The sequence below is a fragment of the Sorex araneus genome, chromosome 2 (genome assembly GCF_027595985.1).
Source record: "Sorex araneus isolate mSorAra2 chromosome 2, mSorAra2.pri, whole genome shotgun sequence".
Classification (NCBI taxonomy): Eukaryota; Metazoa; Chordata; class Mammalia; order Eulipotyphla; family Soricidae; genus Sorex; species Sorex araneus.
The window spans coordinates 159,686,264-159,701,447 of record NC_073303.1 but is presented as its reverse complement, the minus strand read 5'-3'; the positions used below and the strand labels follow the sequence as shown (position 1 = coordinate 159,701,447).

The 15,184-nt window shown below is 41.5% G+C and overlaps 1 protein-coding gene across 4 annotated transcripts in view; it reads left to right on the top strand.

The window, feature by feature from the left end:
* Positions 1 to 5,751: 5,751 nt before the first annotated feature.
* Positions 5,752 to 15,184, top strand: part of TFG (trafficking from ER to golgi regulator) — a 29,359-nt gene continuing 19,926 nt past the window's right edge. For all 4 annotated transcript variants that reach the window (XM_055127022.1, XM_055127021.1, XM_055127023.1 and 1 more), the window contains exons 1-2: positions 5,752 to 6,040; positions 11,488 to 11,713. In XM_055127022.1, coding sequence (XP_054982997.1) covers positions 11,530 to 11,713 — 184 coding nt within the window. In that variant the 5' untranslated portion in view covers positions 5,752 to 6,040; positions 11,488 to 11,529. The remainder of the gene's footprint in view (positions 6,041 to 11,487; positions 11,714 to 15,184) is intronic.

The following is a 15,184-nucleotide window of genomic DNA, read 5'->3' as shown; positions in this document are numbered from 1 at the left end:
AACTTTCCAATGACAGCTACCTCTGTTTTGGGGAATTTCCCCTATAAGATGGAGAACTTCATTTTTATTCTTTAACTAAAAAAAAATATATGTGTTGAATAACTGGGAGGTGAGAGCCTTTAGAGATACAGAGGCTAAGAATCCCTGTCTTCAAGGGGAGATTTTTCTAAAGAGAGGTTGAACATATAGTTTGATAGCAAGGCAGAAACATTGAGGTCTCAATAGATGTGTAGCTATTTGGACAGACTGAAGTTCTTTGTTTAGCTGGTGCTAAGAACCATTCTCTCAAAGGTACACAATAAGAATATTATTCTTTTCTCCTTCGCCATTATCTGTGGAGTGGCAGGTTCCATTTTATATGGAACAGACATGGAAAACTTTGTCTCCTGCTGGGGAAGCTGAGCTGAACACAGGTTCCTATTTGGTCTCCATGAGTTTTTCCTCTGGTTTGGAGTTTTCTCATATAGCAGACTGCTGTCACAACAGAGCTAAGTCTTAGGGAGAGACACTAACTTCTTTGAAATTCTATTTGCAGGAGAAATTGACATATTTTCTATGATTCTTTGGGATGGAGCTAGGATCACTGAAATTTTCAAAATTATTTCTGTAGGACAACATGATGAAACATAGTTTTTATGAAACTTATTTTCAAAGCTCTAGTTTCATTTCTCATGTGGTCTGAGAATCTCTTATTTTTATCCTTAGCGTTTTCTCCCCTCTGATTAAAGAGGTCTAGCCTCAGAGACTTTCAGGAAGAGAGAGAAGTGGTAGGTTAGTGAGTTTATTGCTTTTGTTGTCCGTGAAACGTGGAGAGCAAACTTTGAACTGTAGGACCTTATTTTCCTGTTGCTATTGACAAAGGTCAAAGGTATTTCCTTACACTGCTTTTCCTTTTTTCACATATTTTTAACTTTTATATTTCTGATTCAGGGGTAATTTTTTTTTGCTTTTTCTTTTTTAAATTTTTTATTAGTGAATCACCATGAGGTACGGTTACCTACTTACTTCTGTGCTTGTGTTTCAGTCATAAAATGCTGAGTACCCATCTCTCTACCAGTGCCCATTTTCCACCACCTGAGTGGGTCCTCCAACCACACTTTACTTGGTGTTCCTTTCTCTATCTGAGATGCCTTTTCCCCCAGCATGTGAAGCCGGCTTCCAAGACATGGAGCAAACCTCCTGGTCCTTAACTCTACTACTCTTGGGTGTTAGTCTCCCATTCTGTTACTTTATATTCCACAGATGAGTGTGATCTTTCTATATCTGTCTCTCTCTTTGTGACTCATTTCACTTAACATGGTACTTTCCATGTTGATCCACTTATATGCAAAGTTCATGAATTCATCTTTTCTAACAGCTGCATAGTATTCATTGTGTAGATGTACCAAAGTTTCTTTAACCAGTCATTTGTTCTTGGGCACTCGGTTTTTTCCAGATTCTGGTTATCGTAAACAGTGCTGATTGAACATACAAGTTCATTGTCATTTTGACTATACTTTTTTTGCCTCTCTGGGATATATTCCCAGAAGTGGTATTGCTCGGTCAAATAGGAGGTCAATTTCTAGTTTTTTGAGAAGCGTCCATACTGTTTTCTAAAAGGGCTGAACCAGTTGGTATTCCCACCAGCAGTGTATACAGGAAGGTCTCAGGTATTCTTGATATTCATTTAAAAGCAAATTCATCTAGTCTTAGGCAGAAGGCCTAGAGAACATGAAGTTCAATTTATTCTGGGTCATTACCTTTCTGAATTTAATACATAAAAGAGGACACATGTTTTCTGACTAGGAAGACTTTAAAGGTTTGACTACTTATGGGGTTGGGGGGAGGTTCTAGAATAATCTTTAAATGACTTGACTTATGCATATCCCAGTATGTGTGACCAGAAACCCTTAGTAGGTCTTAATTATAAGCTTAGTATTTTGTCTTTATTAGTAAAAGTGATAAGTGAAATCAGTGTCTGCCCATATAGGGAAGAAGCCCCTAGGAAACTGTGTTATTGAGAAGAGTGGTAACTGGTTCAAGTCAGGTCATTTTTCTGTGACCAGTGTTATCTGTTTTACTGAGAGCTAACCATGGAGAACTGTATTATCAGTAACTATTGGTACATTGCAGAAACAGTAACAGCAGCTTCACTAACAGCAGATATTAACTTCCTACTAGTCACAAGGGCAATCAATGTCAAATGATGTGAAGGATAGAGATGATATAATAACTATCTTCAATTAGGAATGGTGAGGAGGATGTGAACAAGATGTTCAAATATGGAATTATAAGGATATAGAACGACCACAGGAGGTTTTGTACAGTTTCATAAATGTCTAATTGTCAAATGTTTGGATCACAAAATCAGAATTATATTGTAATTCCTGTGATCTCCACAAATGGATAATTCCCATTTATACCTTTCTAAAAATAAAATATCTTAGTGATACTTAGGAATGACATTACCTTCAATATTTGCATAATATACCACTCAACAATCCATGTATCCGCTTATAAGCAAGAGAAATTCCTATATCAGGTACATATACAAGAATTTTTATAACACATAGCAAAAAGAAAGAAAAGAACCCAATTATACTTTGATAGAAGAATACGAAGTATAATAGTGTGTTGTATCAAATGAAAGTTATTTAGCAAAGAAATAATGAACCTCCAGCTACCTATAGCAACATGAATATGTTGTATTAACCTAATCCTGAGGCTAAAAATTGACTTCCAGAAAACTACATAGATAATAATCCGTAAATAATGTTTATAAACAAAATAACATATTCCACGGATATATACGTATATGTGATTAAACTGTATAGAAAACAAAGAAAACCCAAGGGAGTACTAAAATCAAAATTAAGGAGAGAATAGGGGGTCTGTGTACAGGGGTGTGTGTGTGTATGTATAAATAAAGGCATAATTTTTCAATAATATTTGCATGTCGCGGTGAATTCTAGTTGTTCATTATGTCATAATAAATTCAGAAATTAATTATTTAACTGCAATTGTTCCATAGAAACAGTTACTAAAATTTTTGTGGAGAATTTAATATGAAGCTGAAACAAGGAAATGGACAGGGTGTATTTTGGGTTATTTTGGTAGAACAATGAATATGAAAAACTGACATCACAAACTTCTATGCTTCTCTATACATGCTTTCATATAAAATATAAGTAAACCAACATTTTCTCAATTCCCCCTTTCCCCAATAACAATATTAAAAGCTTAACTAGTACAACAGGAAGAAGATTTTTTTTTGTAATTATCTGTTTTTGGAGAATGCTGGGAAACTGCTTTAATTCTGCACAGATGCCCTTCTTCTCTAAGTTTACCTGAGCCTTTGATCTGGTTTTACTTCAAGTGTTCCTTTTCTTACCTTGCTCTTCTTGTCATAGATTTCTACTAACCAGAAGAATCATCACCATCCCATTTCTATTTCCAAAGTGGTAAACAGTTGTAAGGTTGTTTTATTTAGCACTGTTATCACTCTCATCCAGTTGTTCATCCATTTGCTCAAGTGGGCACAAGTAACATCTCCATTGTGAGACTTGGTGTTACTGTTTTTTACATATCAAATATGCCAGGGGTAGCTTGCCAGGCTCTGCTGTGTGGGCGGGCGGGATACTTCCGGTAGTTGCCTGGCTCTCCGAGAGGGATGGAGAAATCGAACCCGGGTGGGCTGCGCGCAAGGCAAACGCCCTACCCGTTGTGCTATCGCTCCTAACTCCCCCAAAACAAAAGGTTATTTTATTTACAAAATTAAAAATATTTTTTTTTACAGCAGTGTTAATGTTTTTCTTCCCAACCCTCATCCTCTCACCCCTTAGTGACCTCATTTCCTAGAAACAGACTTCTTAGGAAGGAATTTCAATATGAAGACTCGCAAGCTGCTTGCAGAGTTCATAGCCTCAGCACTTCCACAAGACCACCCTATTCACACAAAATTACTATCTTAGTTTCCAGCAGAGAGTAACAGTTGAGCTTCAACAGAATCATTTCATTTTCATCTCCTTAATGGCAGAACTCTGAGTGCCATTTTCCTAGAGACTGAGAAAGGGAAATTTTTGGCAACACATTGCAGAGTAAGGTTCACTTTCTTATTTCCTGTTCTAGGATCTGAAGATTGACAGTGGTATAATTTACTGCCTTCAGGGAATATTTCACCTCTGTCCCTATTTGTGTGATTTCACCCAGTCTCAAACCATTTCAGATTTCTGGACTACAGTTCATTTCCCTAAATACTACTCACTTCTAAATAACAAGCAATGAATAAGTCTGGAGAAAATGCAGACATGTTTTCATTCTTTCTATAGTTTTCCATAAACCAAACCCTGCAAGCTACTGTTCAAAGAAAGAGCAATGCCCAGAGCAGACATGGAAGGCAAAAAGCATTTTAAACTCACATATATCACTCCAAAGTAGAAATTTCCATAGACTTCTAATTTCAAAATATCGCATTATTTACGGTACTAAAAGCATAACTTTTCACTCCGAATCCAATTTTACTCCTGATCCTTCAGGAATATCTGGTAAACAATTCCAGATCTAGTGAACTAAAACTCTTAGTCTCTTAGGAGGCAAAAGTTGCTTATGCGGGAGAGAATGACGATTATCTTTGAAGAAGTACTTAAATATAAACATCTCTTTTTAAGAGGCTTTCTCGAGGAAGATCAAATCTAGAGTTTTCAACTAACTGTCCACAAAAAAAAAAAAGTATTCCTGTTTAACGGAGGGTGACTTTCAACCTCCTGGAACTAGTACCTGTCTGCTCTGAAAATCAGTGTTCTAATTAACGGACAAGGCACAACTTAAAATGTTCTGCTGTGCTTTTTTTAAATTTATTTTTTGGTAACTAGCCTGACTTGCCTTTCTCCTCTCCTCCTCTCGAAACACTTTTGTTTTAGCAAAGATGACCTCCAAGATACATGATCGAAATACTCAGTTTTGCTGAGTGTTCTCGAGCTAGATATATAAAAGGAGCTAATAAATTTCTATTTTTATCAATGTGCCTCATGCATATTTGTCCAGCCCCTGAAGAACCTGTACCCAAAGATTTAAGAGCCCTGACAGTTTACTTTAAAAATTAACACCCCTGCTCCGTTCTCTGTCGCAAACGTAGTGTTCATTCTGAGCCAGGGCACTTAGAGCATACTCGTACAAGCAAGACAAACGCTAAAAGTTAAGACAGGGGTGTGTAGAGCTTAGGAGCTTTCTTTTCCCAGAAGGCTTCTAGAATCCTTCACCAGCCTTCATTTCCGAGTTTGTCCCCTTTACAAACTCCTGTTCGGCCTGTGTAGTAAACTCTTGTGGGCCTTGCCTTCTGAATTGTAAACGTCTTGCTCACAGACTGATTCATCCCCAGTCCCCAGCAGAGTGCTAGGGAGAAGCGTAGGCGCCCAATAATGAATGAATGGGTTTGTGGAAGGGGGGAGGAGGGAAGGGCTAGGTTTTCCAGACACGACTAGGAAAAATACAAAGTTCACAAAACACAACCACGGAGCTAAAGACGGACGAGACGCGCACTTTGAATGAGCTCCCAAGGCGTCGAGAAGAAGCACCCGCGCCCCACCCCGCCCCCAGCCTTGAGGCGAGAGGGGAAATAGAAGCGTTCGGGAAACCCGGAAGTGCCTGGTCACGCCTCGCGCATGCGTGCACCAGCTCAGTGAAAAAGCAGCCAGTGAAAAAGCCGACCCGGGCTCGCCAGCTCCGCAGCCCCGCCCCCGCGCATGCGTTCTGAGCTGACCTGCACAGGGGTGGGGCGGGGCAAGTCTTATTTTTTTAATTTTTTTCCCCCTTCTTGCTCCCGCCCCTCTTCTTCCCCCGCCTGCCACGTACTGGGCCCGACTTCTCGCTAGGCTCGGTGGGTCTGTGCGATTGGCCCGGGCCGCGCGAGGCGACGAGCAAGGTGCGGCGGCCTTAGAGGGCAAACGAGTGGGCCGTGACCGTCGCCTGCTCCCGACGCCCGAGGCCTCGGCGGCGGCTTTTTCCTCAGCCCGGTGCCTGGAGGTCGGCGGAGAGAGGCGGTAGAGGCTTCCTCAGCCCGCCGGTACGGCCGGAGTCGGGGGGCGCGGCCGCTCTGACGCGGCGGGCTGAGAGACCCGGGGCCTGAGGGAAGGGCTGCTCGGGCGCGGCTGACGAGGCCGGGCGGGGGGCTCGTCGCGGCGGGAGGCGGGGAGGCGGCTCAGCGGAAGGGGGGACACAGGTCTCTCAGACGGCGTCTGGTGGGACCGCCGCGGGCTGACGCGCTCATTTGCTTGCCCCCTCCCCCCCAAAGCGGCCGAGTGGCGAGGAGAGAGCAGAGGGGCTTTGGGGGGCCCCCCACCGAGGGGGTTCTTCTGTTTAGCGTTCCCCTCCCCCTCTCTCTGAGGGGCTTGGGGCGGGGGTGTGACGGGGTCGAGGGGCGGCGGGAGGCGGCGGGTGGGGAAGTTTGAGAGGGATCCTCCAGGGGAACCTCGTCCCTGTGGGTTGTGTCGGCCGCCCGGGCCGAGCCCGAGCGATGATGGTCGCGTAACTTCGGAGAGTTGTTGGCTCCGGGAAGCAGCCGCGGCGGAGAGTTCGCCAGCTGGAACTGCTGGACGCGCCCGAACCTTGCCGAAGTTAGATCGGAGGTGGGGAGCGGGGTGGGTTCCCCGCGTGGCCCGCACTGAAAGTGCTCACCCAGCCCCGGGTGGGAATCTCACCCGGCTGCTACACGCCCCTCCCCGCAAACCCCCCGAGGTCCAGACCCCCCTGAACTCCGCCCCCCCCTTTGCAGTCTTTGCTGTAATCTAGGCTTGATGGGCTTTTCCTTAGCGCTTTCTAAAGGAAGTTGCTACCCACGGGAGATGAGCTGGGGAGCTTGGTCAAGTCCAAGGCCCCCTCCATGCCCCCTCCTTCAGAATTAGTTGGATCTGGGGCGGGAATTGGGGGTGGGGTGGGGGTCGGGGTTATAGCTACTGGACCTAGATGCTGGTTCAGGTGACAGGCATGCTGTATGACCTTGGCCATGTCACTTGACGCTCTGGGACTGAGAACAGTGTTCCTTTTGGGATGGTTTCATAAATTGGTGGCCGTGTCATTTTCGGGATTTTAGATGGAGTCGGGTAAAAGACCAGATGGGAGAAGAAATGAAAGGATTACACCAGCTGTCCCAGAAACTCGTTTATACCAGTCTCAGCTTTGAGTCTGAAGTTGTGTGTGTGTGTGGGGGGGGAGGGGTTATACAAGTCGCAGCTTTGAGTCTTGAAGTTGTGTGTGTGTGTGTGGTTTATACCAGTCTCAGCTTTGAGTCTGAAGTTGTGTGTGTGTGGTTTATACCAGTCTCAGCTTTGAATCTGAAGTTGTGTGTGTGTGTGTGTTTATGTGTGTGTGGTTTATACCAGTCTCAGCTTTGAATCTGAAGTTGTGTGTGTGTGTGTGTGTGTGTGGTTTATACCAGTCTCAGCTTTGAGTCTGAAGTTGGGTGTGTGTGTGTGTGTGAGTCTGTGGCGACGGGGTGGGGGTGGGGGGGCCAGGTGGGGAGGAGTCCCAGAATTCTGCTGATCCGTAAAGAAATTATGGGGACAGGATTTTCCCCCCTGGGGTCAACTTTCATGGTACTTTCTGATTTGTCTTCCTTGTTGTGCGCTGTGGACATGATTGCACAAACTGGGGCCAACCTGGTTCCTGGCCGCTGGGAGCTTCTTCTCAAATCCCAACGAGTGAGTGAGTGTGTAGGCAAGTCTGGGGATATGAAAATAAAAGAGGAGTAGGTGTTCAGATTCATTGGAACCCATGAGCGGTCTCCCCATGACCCAAAAGGACTTGCACTCAGAGGCAGTGTTGGGAATTTCCCTGATGAGCAGGTCTGCTGTGGGGATCACTTCTAGGTATATAAGGAGAACTGTGAATGTGTGACTTAGAAACCAACGCCATCATACAGCTTTCTTCTCAAAGTTCTTTTTGCCAGAACTTTATTGTTCTTCATCTTTTGTGCAGGGAACAACAGGCTTTCTAATACCTACTTATGCACTAGGTGATGTGCTGCTGGGAATAGATAATACCTTGCTGAAGCTCTCTGCCTTGGCCCCTAACCACATTATTGCTGGTTTGTACATCTTGTACATAGGAGAAGGTACAACATTGATTTACTGAAGTTCTTTATTATCTTTATGCTTGTGCTGAAGTAATCATATCTCAGAACCTGGCACTTAATAGGCACTAAGCGAATGTTTCCGAGATGACAAAGGCAGGGTTGGCTATGATGCTTAATGAGTTTCAGTTATGCTCAGGTGTTTTTTGGGGAAATGGTCAGAGTTGGGAATGGGGGGAGATCCCCACAGTGTGGATCTGACAGTTTGGTGCTCAGGTTTGGTGACGGTGATGAGGGCTGCCAGGGACACCCTTGTAGCTCTGGGACTTGAACTCAGGGCCTTGGGCAGGTATAGTCTGTACTCCAGCCTTTTGAGCTCTCTTCTCCTTGGGTTAATTACTGTCTTGAGAAAGTTCATTGTGAGAATTGGCAGATTAAAATGTATTCAAAGTGTATTCTTTGTATTAAGATAAGCTTGACATCCAACATAAATCACTATCCATGTGTTCTGAACAACCGACTGTTAGATCAAGTATTTAATACCTCATTTTAATATAGGACTTTTAATAAAATATATGTTAAGAGAGAATGATGAGATGAGGAATGGAAACATCTATTTAAAAAATAGTTGGCAAGATGTAGAATGCTTTCCTGAAGTTTGTCACTGGGGGGATGTAATTGCCTCAGGTGCAATTGTGGGGGGTTTGTTCAGATATTTAAGGGATTGTTGTATTAATGAAATGAAATAATTTAGAACTTTGAGGGATTGATGCAGCAGGAATACACAGACAGTAATTGTAGACACAGCACAAACACACATACACATGCACGCCCGCGGGAACACATTCACGCGCAGTAATTGTAGAACTGAATCTGGCTCAGTAGTAGAGCTTTACATGTGGGAGTTCCTTGGCTCCTGGATTCTATTCCTGTTACTATCGAAAAGATTAATTGTAGGAAAGTATGAAGACCAAATGTGATGTTAATGCTCCTTTTAAGAAGAAAAAACAAAAAGCTGCTGGTAATATGCAGGACGAGATGGAAACCAGAATGTGACCAGTAGGAGATCATAGTGCATTTTAAACAGTCCGAGAGGTCATTCACTTGGGGTGGAGGAGCAAGCATTTGATAGTAAAGAATGCACAGTGGTTATAGATAATGTGTTCAAGAACATCTTGGTTTTGAAGAGATAGGCCGTGAGAAGAAAGAATCCAGTGTATTTCCATTTTTTAAAAACTATTTAAATTCATAAGGACCTCAGACATTTTGAATTCTGTATGAAATTTATTAAGGGGTAGTCATACCAAATATCCTAAAGTAAGATTAAAACCTTGAAGGGAAAATTCTAAAAATTAGAATTTATTATTCCCTGACATCACCGTTTTAAATATTCAGTATAATTGAAAAACAACCCATTTAGGACTGGAAAGGGCTGTTTTATGAAATATGTAGGAATACTGTGGGTGTCTTAGAAAGCTCAGGAGGATACATTCATTTATCCTTTGTCCTTGAGTTGTCCTAATAGGAAAACTAGAGAAAATACTCATGAGACCTTATTCTAGAGATAAAAATTTAAGACTTTGCCATAGTGTTTCCATATACTTTAAGGCTCAGTAACATTTAGACTTAAAAGTTAATGGAATTAGAGGTTAATACAATTTTCAGACTAACATTTATTTCTCCCTTTCATTTACCAAATGTTAAATTGATTACCTTATGTTAGATGCTGCCCTAAGCTCTGGGAATACATTGAACACTCCCATTTAACTTTCCTGTCTTCTTGTGGAAAGAACAATAAAAAAGAACATTGTAAAGTCTGTTAGTGATAAATGTTTTGAAGAAAAATGAAGTTGGATAAAGAAAGTTGACTGATGAGTCATATTAGTCAGAGAGAAACTCTGAGAGAGCAGTTAGTATTTGATCAGGGATCTGAATCTATTGAGAAGAGTTCTAGAACAGAGCAGCAAGTGCAAAGCCTTGAGTTGAGATAGAATGTAAAGTATGGGTGTGACTGATTAGCCAGGTGGGATCTAGGTAAGTAATGAGGTTAAATATTTGGCCTGGGCCAGAGACCAGCTGATGACTTTACAGTTCTGACATTTACTAAGAGGGAGATAGGACTCCTTTGGAAATTTTCAAGCAGAGAGACATTAGATTTATATAATGCAATTTACTCTGATGTGTAGAGACTAGATTCAAAGTTGAGCATAACTAATGAGCAGGATGACTATTTAGGAGCCCTTTTCAATAATCCAGGCTTGGATTATAATGTGATTTAAATCATGTTGATAGAGACAAAGGTGCTGAAACAATTTAATTCTCAAGAGACTTTAAAGGTCATGATTTCTAGATTAATTAGCAGTGGTAGGTGCAAGGTGTGAGGAAAAGAGAAACCAACATTTATTATTTTTGATATTTTAATTTTAATTTTTGGCTGTGCTCTCTCAGTGTGCAGCTTCGAGAGGGGTGCATATAGAGTGGTGAGGGAAGAAGGGGAGATCCACCTAACCAGCCAGATCAGCCAAGTCAACCTTTGTCATCAGTGGTGACAGTGGGTGACTAATGTTGCAGCCGTATGGCCTTCAGATTCCTAAGACATTTTAAAAATTCTAACTTTAAGGAAGAAATTGTCACTACTGAAATGAAGACAGATTTAGAGAATCAGATTTTCCTGAAGGGAGATAGGAGTTTGCCTTTAGACATGTTAAGTTAGAAATCCAAGGGATGGTGGATAAGTAATTTAGTATGTGGATAAGATAGTACTAGCTGTAAAATAGTGAGACTCATTTTCTATGTACATATGAAATTGCCACTGTGAGGAGAGATGGGGCAGGATGTCTGCCATCAAGGAAGATTGTAGGGGAGTTGCAGGTATGAAACTGGGGACATTGGTGGTGGGAAATGTACACTGGTGAAGGGATGGTTGTTGGAACATTGTGTGACTGAAATCCACTCATGAACAACTTTGTAACTGTGGATCTCATGGTGATTCAACAAAAGGGGATGAAAACCCAAACAAAAAGAAATTGCCACTTTGAAGTAGGCAGTCTTGTTTGTTTGTTTGTTTGGGGGTCACACTTGGCTTTGCTCAGGGATGACACCTTTCAACTCAGGGGATCATAAATGTTGGGGATTGAAGGGGGGGCTTCTATTTGCATGCAAAGCAAACACTCTACCCACTCTGTCTCTTCAGGCCCAGGAATAGTCAATCGTTTATGAGGTCTAAAGCTTTGATGTCAACTTTTTTGTTCTTGTTTGTTTTTTTTTTGTTTTGGAAAGTAGAAAATTTTATTGGAAAGTAGAGGAGAAAGTAAAAGGAAATTTTTTTACTTTACTAAGTTACTGGGGAGTAACTTAGTATAGGACTAAATTCTTCATTACAACTTTTAAAGAAGATGGTTTTGTAGTTTTATTGCAATTTAATCATCAAAGCCATTTTGTAGTCTTTTCTAGAGTTGTGTATATAGACCATCCTGGAGTCCACCATGAACGGACAGTTGGATCTAAGTGGGAAACTAATCATCAAAGCTCAACTTGGAGAGGATATTCGACGAATTCCTATTCACAATGAAGATATTACTTATGATGAATTAGTACTAATGATGCAACGAGTGTTCAGGGGCAAACTTCTGAGTAATGATGAAGTCACAATAAAGTATAAGGATGAAGGTAAGAGTGTTTCTGAAGATAGGTGTTTTTTTTTTTGTATGGGGGAGATGGGCCACTCGTGACAGTGCTCAGGGCTTACTTTTGGCTCTGTGATTGGGGTTTAATGGTCAGAGTGCTTGGCAAACCATATGTGGTGCTGGAGAGCACTATGTCTCCAGCACTGATGATAGTTCTTAAATCTGATTATATATTTTCTTGCCCAGTTTTCATTGAATTATCTCAGAATAAAAATGTTTTTTTCTTCCATGGTAATTGATTGGCCACTTTCATTTGTGGGATTTTCATGTAGTTTCAATTTCTTTTTTAAAAAAAATTTATATTTTATTTTTATAAGGTTGTTTACAATATTTGATTGCATTTAATATTGTTGCACCACAACCATTACACCTTCCCACCACCATATTTCCATCCCAAACCCAAAACCCTGCCCCCAAAGTGGAACCAAAATAATTTATTTTGTATTGCTTATTATGATAATCCACTAAAAATGAGACAAAAAGGTTTCTTAAAGTGTGTGAAGATTGCTGTATTTCACCCAGGAGTCATTACACCCTTCTGTAAGAGATTAGTAACATGTTAAAGGTTTAGCCTTGTGTGCTTATATCTATATCTGTATAAATATATTTTTCTTTAAGATTGATTGCCTTTTACTTTAAACCCCATCAGATGTGATATATTGGTGGTGTAAAGTATGAGATGTCCAGGAATAGATTCACTCGAGGGTGAGGCTCGTCCTAGTGTGTGGAAGGTGGTTGAGTTCTGAAGGTTTTCAGCTACCGGGACTGCCTTCGTTGGGGTAGGGAGGGGGAACTCACTGCCCCACTCTGGGTTGCCTCGAATGAAACAGTATGGTGCTGTGTCTGCCATCTATCGTTTTATTTAGTTCTAATTAATTAAAAAATACTTATTTATCTGGGTTTTTTTTTCTTTCTTTTGGGGGGGTCACACCCAGCAATACATAAGGGTTACTCCTGGCTCATACACTCAGGAATTACTCCTGGCAATGCTTGGGGGACCATATGGGATGCTGGGAATTGAACCTGGGTAAGCCGAGTGCAAGGCAAACGCCCTACCTGCTGTGCTATCGCTCCAGCCCCATATTTTGGCTTATTTTGAGTCATACCTAGCGATGCTCAGGTGTTACTCCTGGCTCTATGCTCAGGAATCACACCTGGCAGTGCTCAGGGGATCATATGGGATGCCGGGAATCGAACCCAGGTCGGCTACATGCAAGGCAAATGCCCTCCCCGCTGTACTGTTGCTCCAGCCCCTAGTTATAATTTCTTTAAGTTAAAAATTATTATAGTTACTCAAAGGAAATTTTTAAGATTTTTTGTACAAACTTTATTCTTTGTCCGTGCTTCCTTTTCTGCTTAAAACCTGTATGCATTTTTTTACAGTGAAAAAAAATTTTATGCTTAATTATGGGAAAGATGGTTTAAAACAAAAGCAAGTGGTTTTTTATTGCTATTGTTTTCAGAGTATGCAATAATGGTCTGGAATTTTATAGCACGGTGTCCATAGAACACCATGCTATAAAATTATAATTTATATTGAAATTATATTGAGATAATACTATAATTTGTATATAAATTGACCACAGAACAATTTTATGGAGATGGATTTTGCATGACAATGTGTTTGTTATGCAACCAATGAAATGATAATAGTGGGTTATTTTTACTTCTTTTTCTTTGAACCTGTTTTCTTTTATATAAACCTGTTTTCTTTCTTTTTTTAAATTTTTTTTAATTTTTAATTAGTGAATCACCGTGAGGGTACAGTTACAGATTTATACAGTTTTGTGCTCATGTTTCCCCCATACAAAGTTCGAGAACCTTTCCCTACACCAGTGCCTATTCTCCACCACCAGTAAACCCAGCATCCCTCCCACCCTCCCCAGTCCCGTCTCCCCCCACCCCAAACTGCCACTATGGCAGGGTATTCCCTTTCGTTCTCTCTCTCTGATTAGGTGTTGTGGTTTGCAATAAAGGTGTTGAGCGGCCATTGTGTTTAGTCTCTAAGTCTACATTTGGCACGTATCACCCCTCCCCTGCATGACCTCCGACCATATTTTACTTGGTGTTCCCTTCTCTGAGTTGCCCAGAATGAGAGACCAGCCTCCAAGCCATGAAGTCAACCTCCTAGTACTTATTTCTACTATTCTTGGGTGTTAGACTCCTAGTCTATTATTCTATATTCTTCAGATGAGTGCAATCTTTCTATGTCTGTCTCTCTCTTTCTAACTCATTTCACTTAGCATGATACTTTCCATGCTGATCCACTTACATGCAAACTTCATGACCTCATTTTTTCTAACAGCTGCATAGTATTCCATTGTATAGATGTACCAAAGTTTCTTCAACCAGTCATCTGTTCTAGAGCACTCGGGTTTTTTCCAGATTCTGGCTATTGTAAACAGTGCTGCAATGAACATATAAGTGCAGATGTCATTTCGACTATACTTTTTTGCTCCTCTGGGATATATTCCCAGAAGTGGTATTGCTGGGTCAAATGGAAGCTCAACGTCTAGTTTTTTGAGAATCGTCCATATTGTTTTCCATAAGGGCTGAACTAGTCGGCATTCCCACCAGCAGTGTAGAAGGGTCCCTTTCTTCCCACATCCTCTCCAACAGTGGTTGCTGTTGTACTTTTGGATGTGTGCCAGTCTCTGTGGTGTGAGGTGGTATCTCATGGTTGTTTTGATCTGCATCTCTCTGATGATTAGCGATGCAGAGCACTTTTTCATGTGCCTTTTGGACATTCGTATCTCTTCCTTGGAAAAGTTTCTGTTCATTTCTTCGCCCCATTTTTTGATGGGGTTGGATGTTTTCTTCTTGTAGAGTTCAACCAGTGCTTTATATACCATTGATATCAACCCTTTATCTGATGGATATTGTGTAAATATCCTTTCCCATTTTGTAGATAGTCTTTGTATTTTGGTCACTGTATCTTTTGCGGTGCAGAAGCTTTTTAGTTTAATGTAGTCCCATTTGTTGATCTCTGTTTTTGCTAGATTGCTTAGTTCCGTGTCATCTTTGAAGATACCTTTATCTTCAGTATCGTGGAGGGTTTCGCCGACCTTGTCTTCAATGTACCTTATGGTTTGTGGTCTGATGTTGAAGTCTTTAATCCATTTTGATCTGGCTTTTGTGCATGGTGTCAGGTCGAGGTCTAAGCCCATTCTTTTACATGTGGTTGTCCAGTTGTGCCAGCACCATTTGTTAAAGAGGCTTTCCTTGCTCCACTTCACATCTCTTGCTCCCTTATCAAAGATTAGATGATCGTACATTTGAGGTTGTGTGTAGGGATATTCCACCCTGTTCATTGATCTTCAGCTCTGCCTTTGTTCCAGTACCATGCTGTTTTAATTGTTACCGCTTTGTAGTAGAGTTTAAGGTTGGGGAGGGTGATGCCTCCCATCATTTTTTCCCCAAGAATTGTTTTAGCTATCCGTGGGCATATATAAAC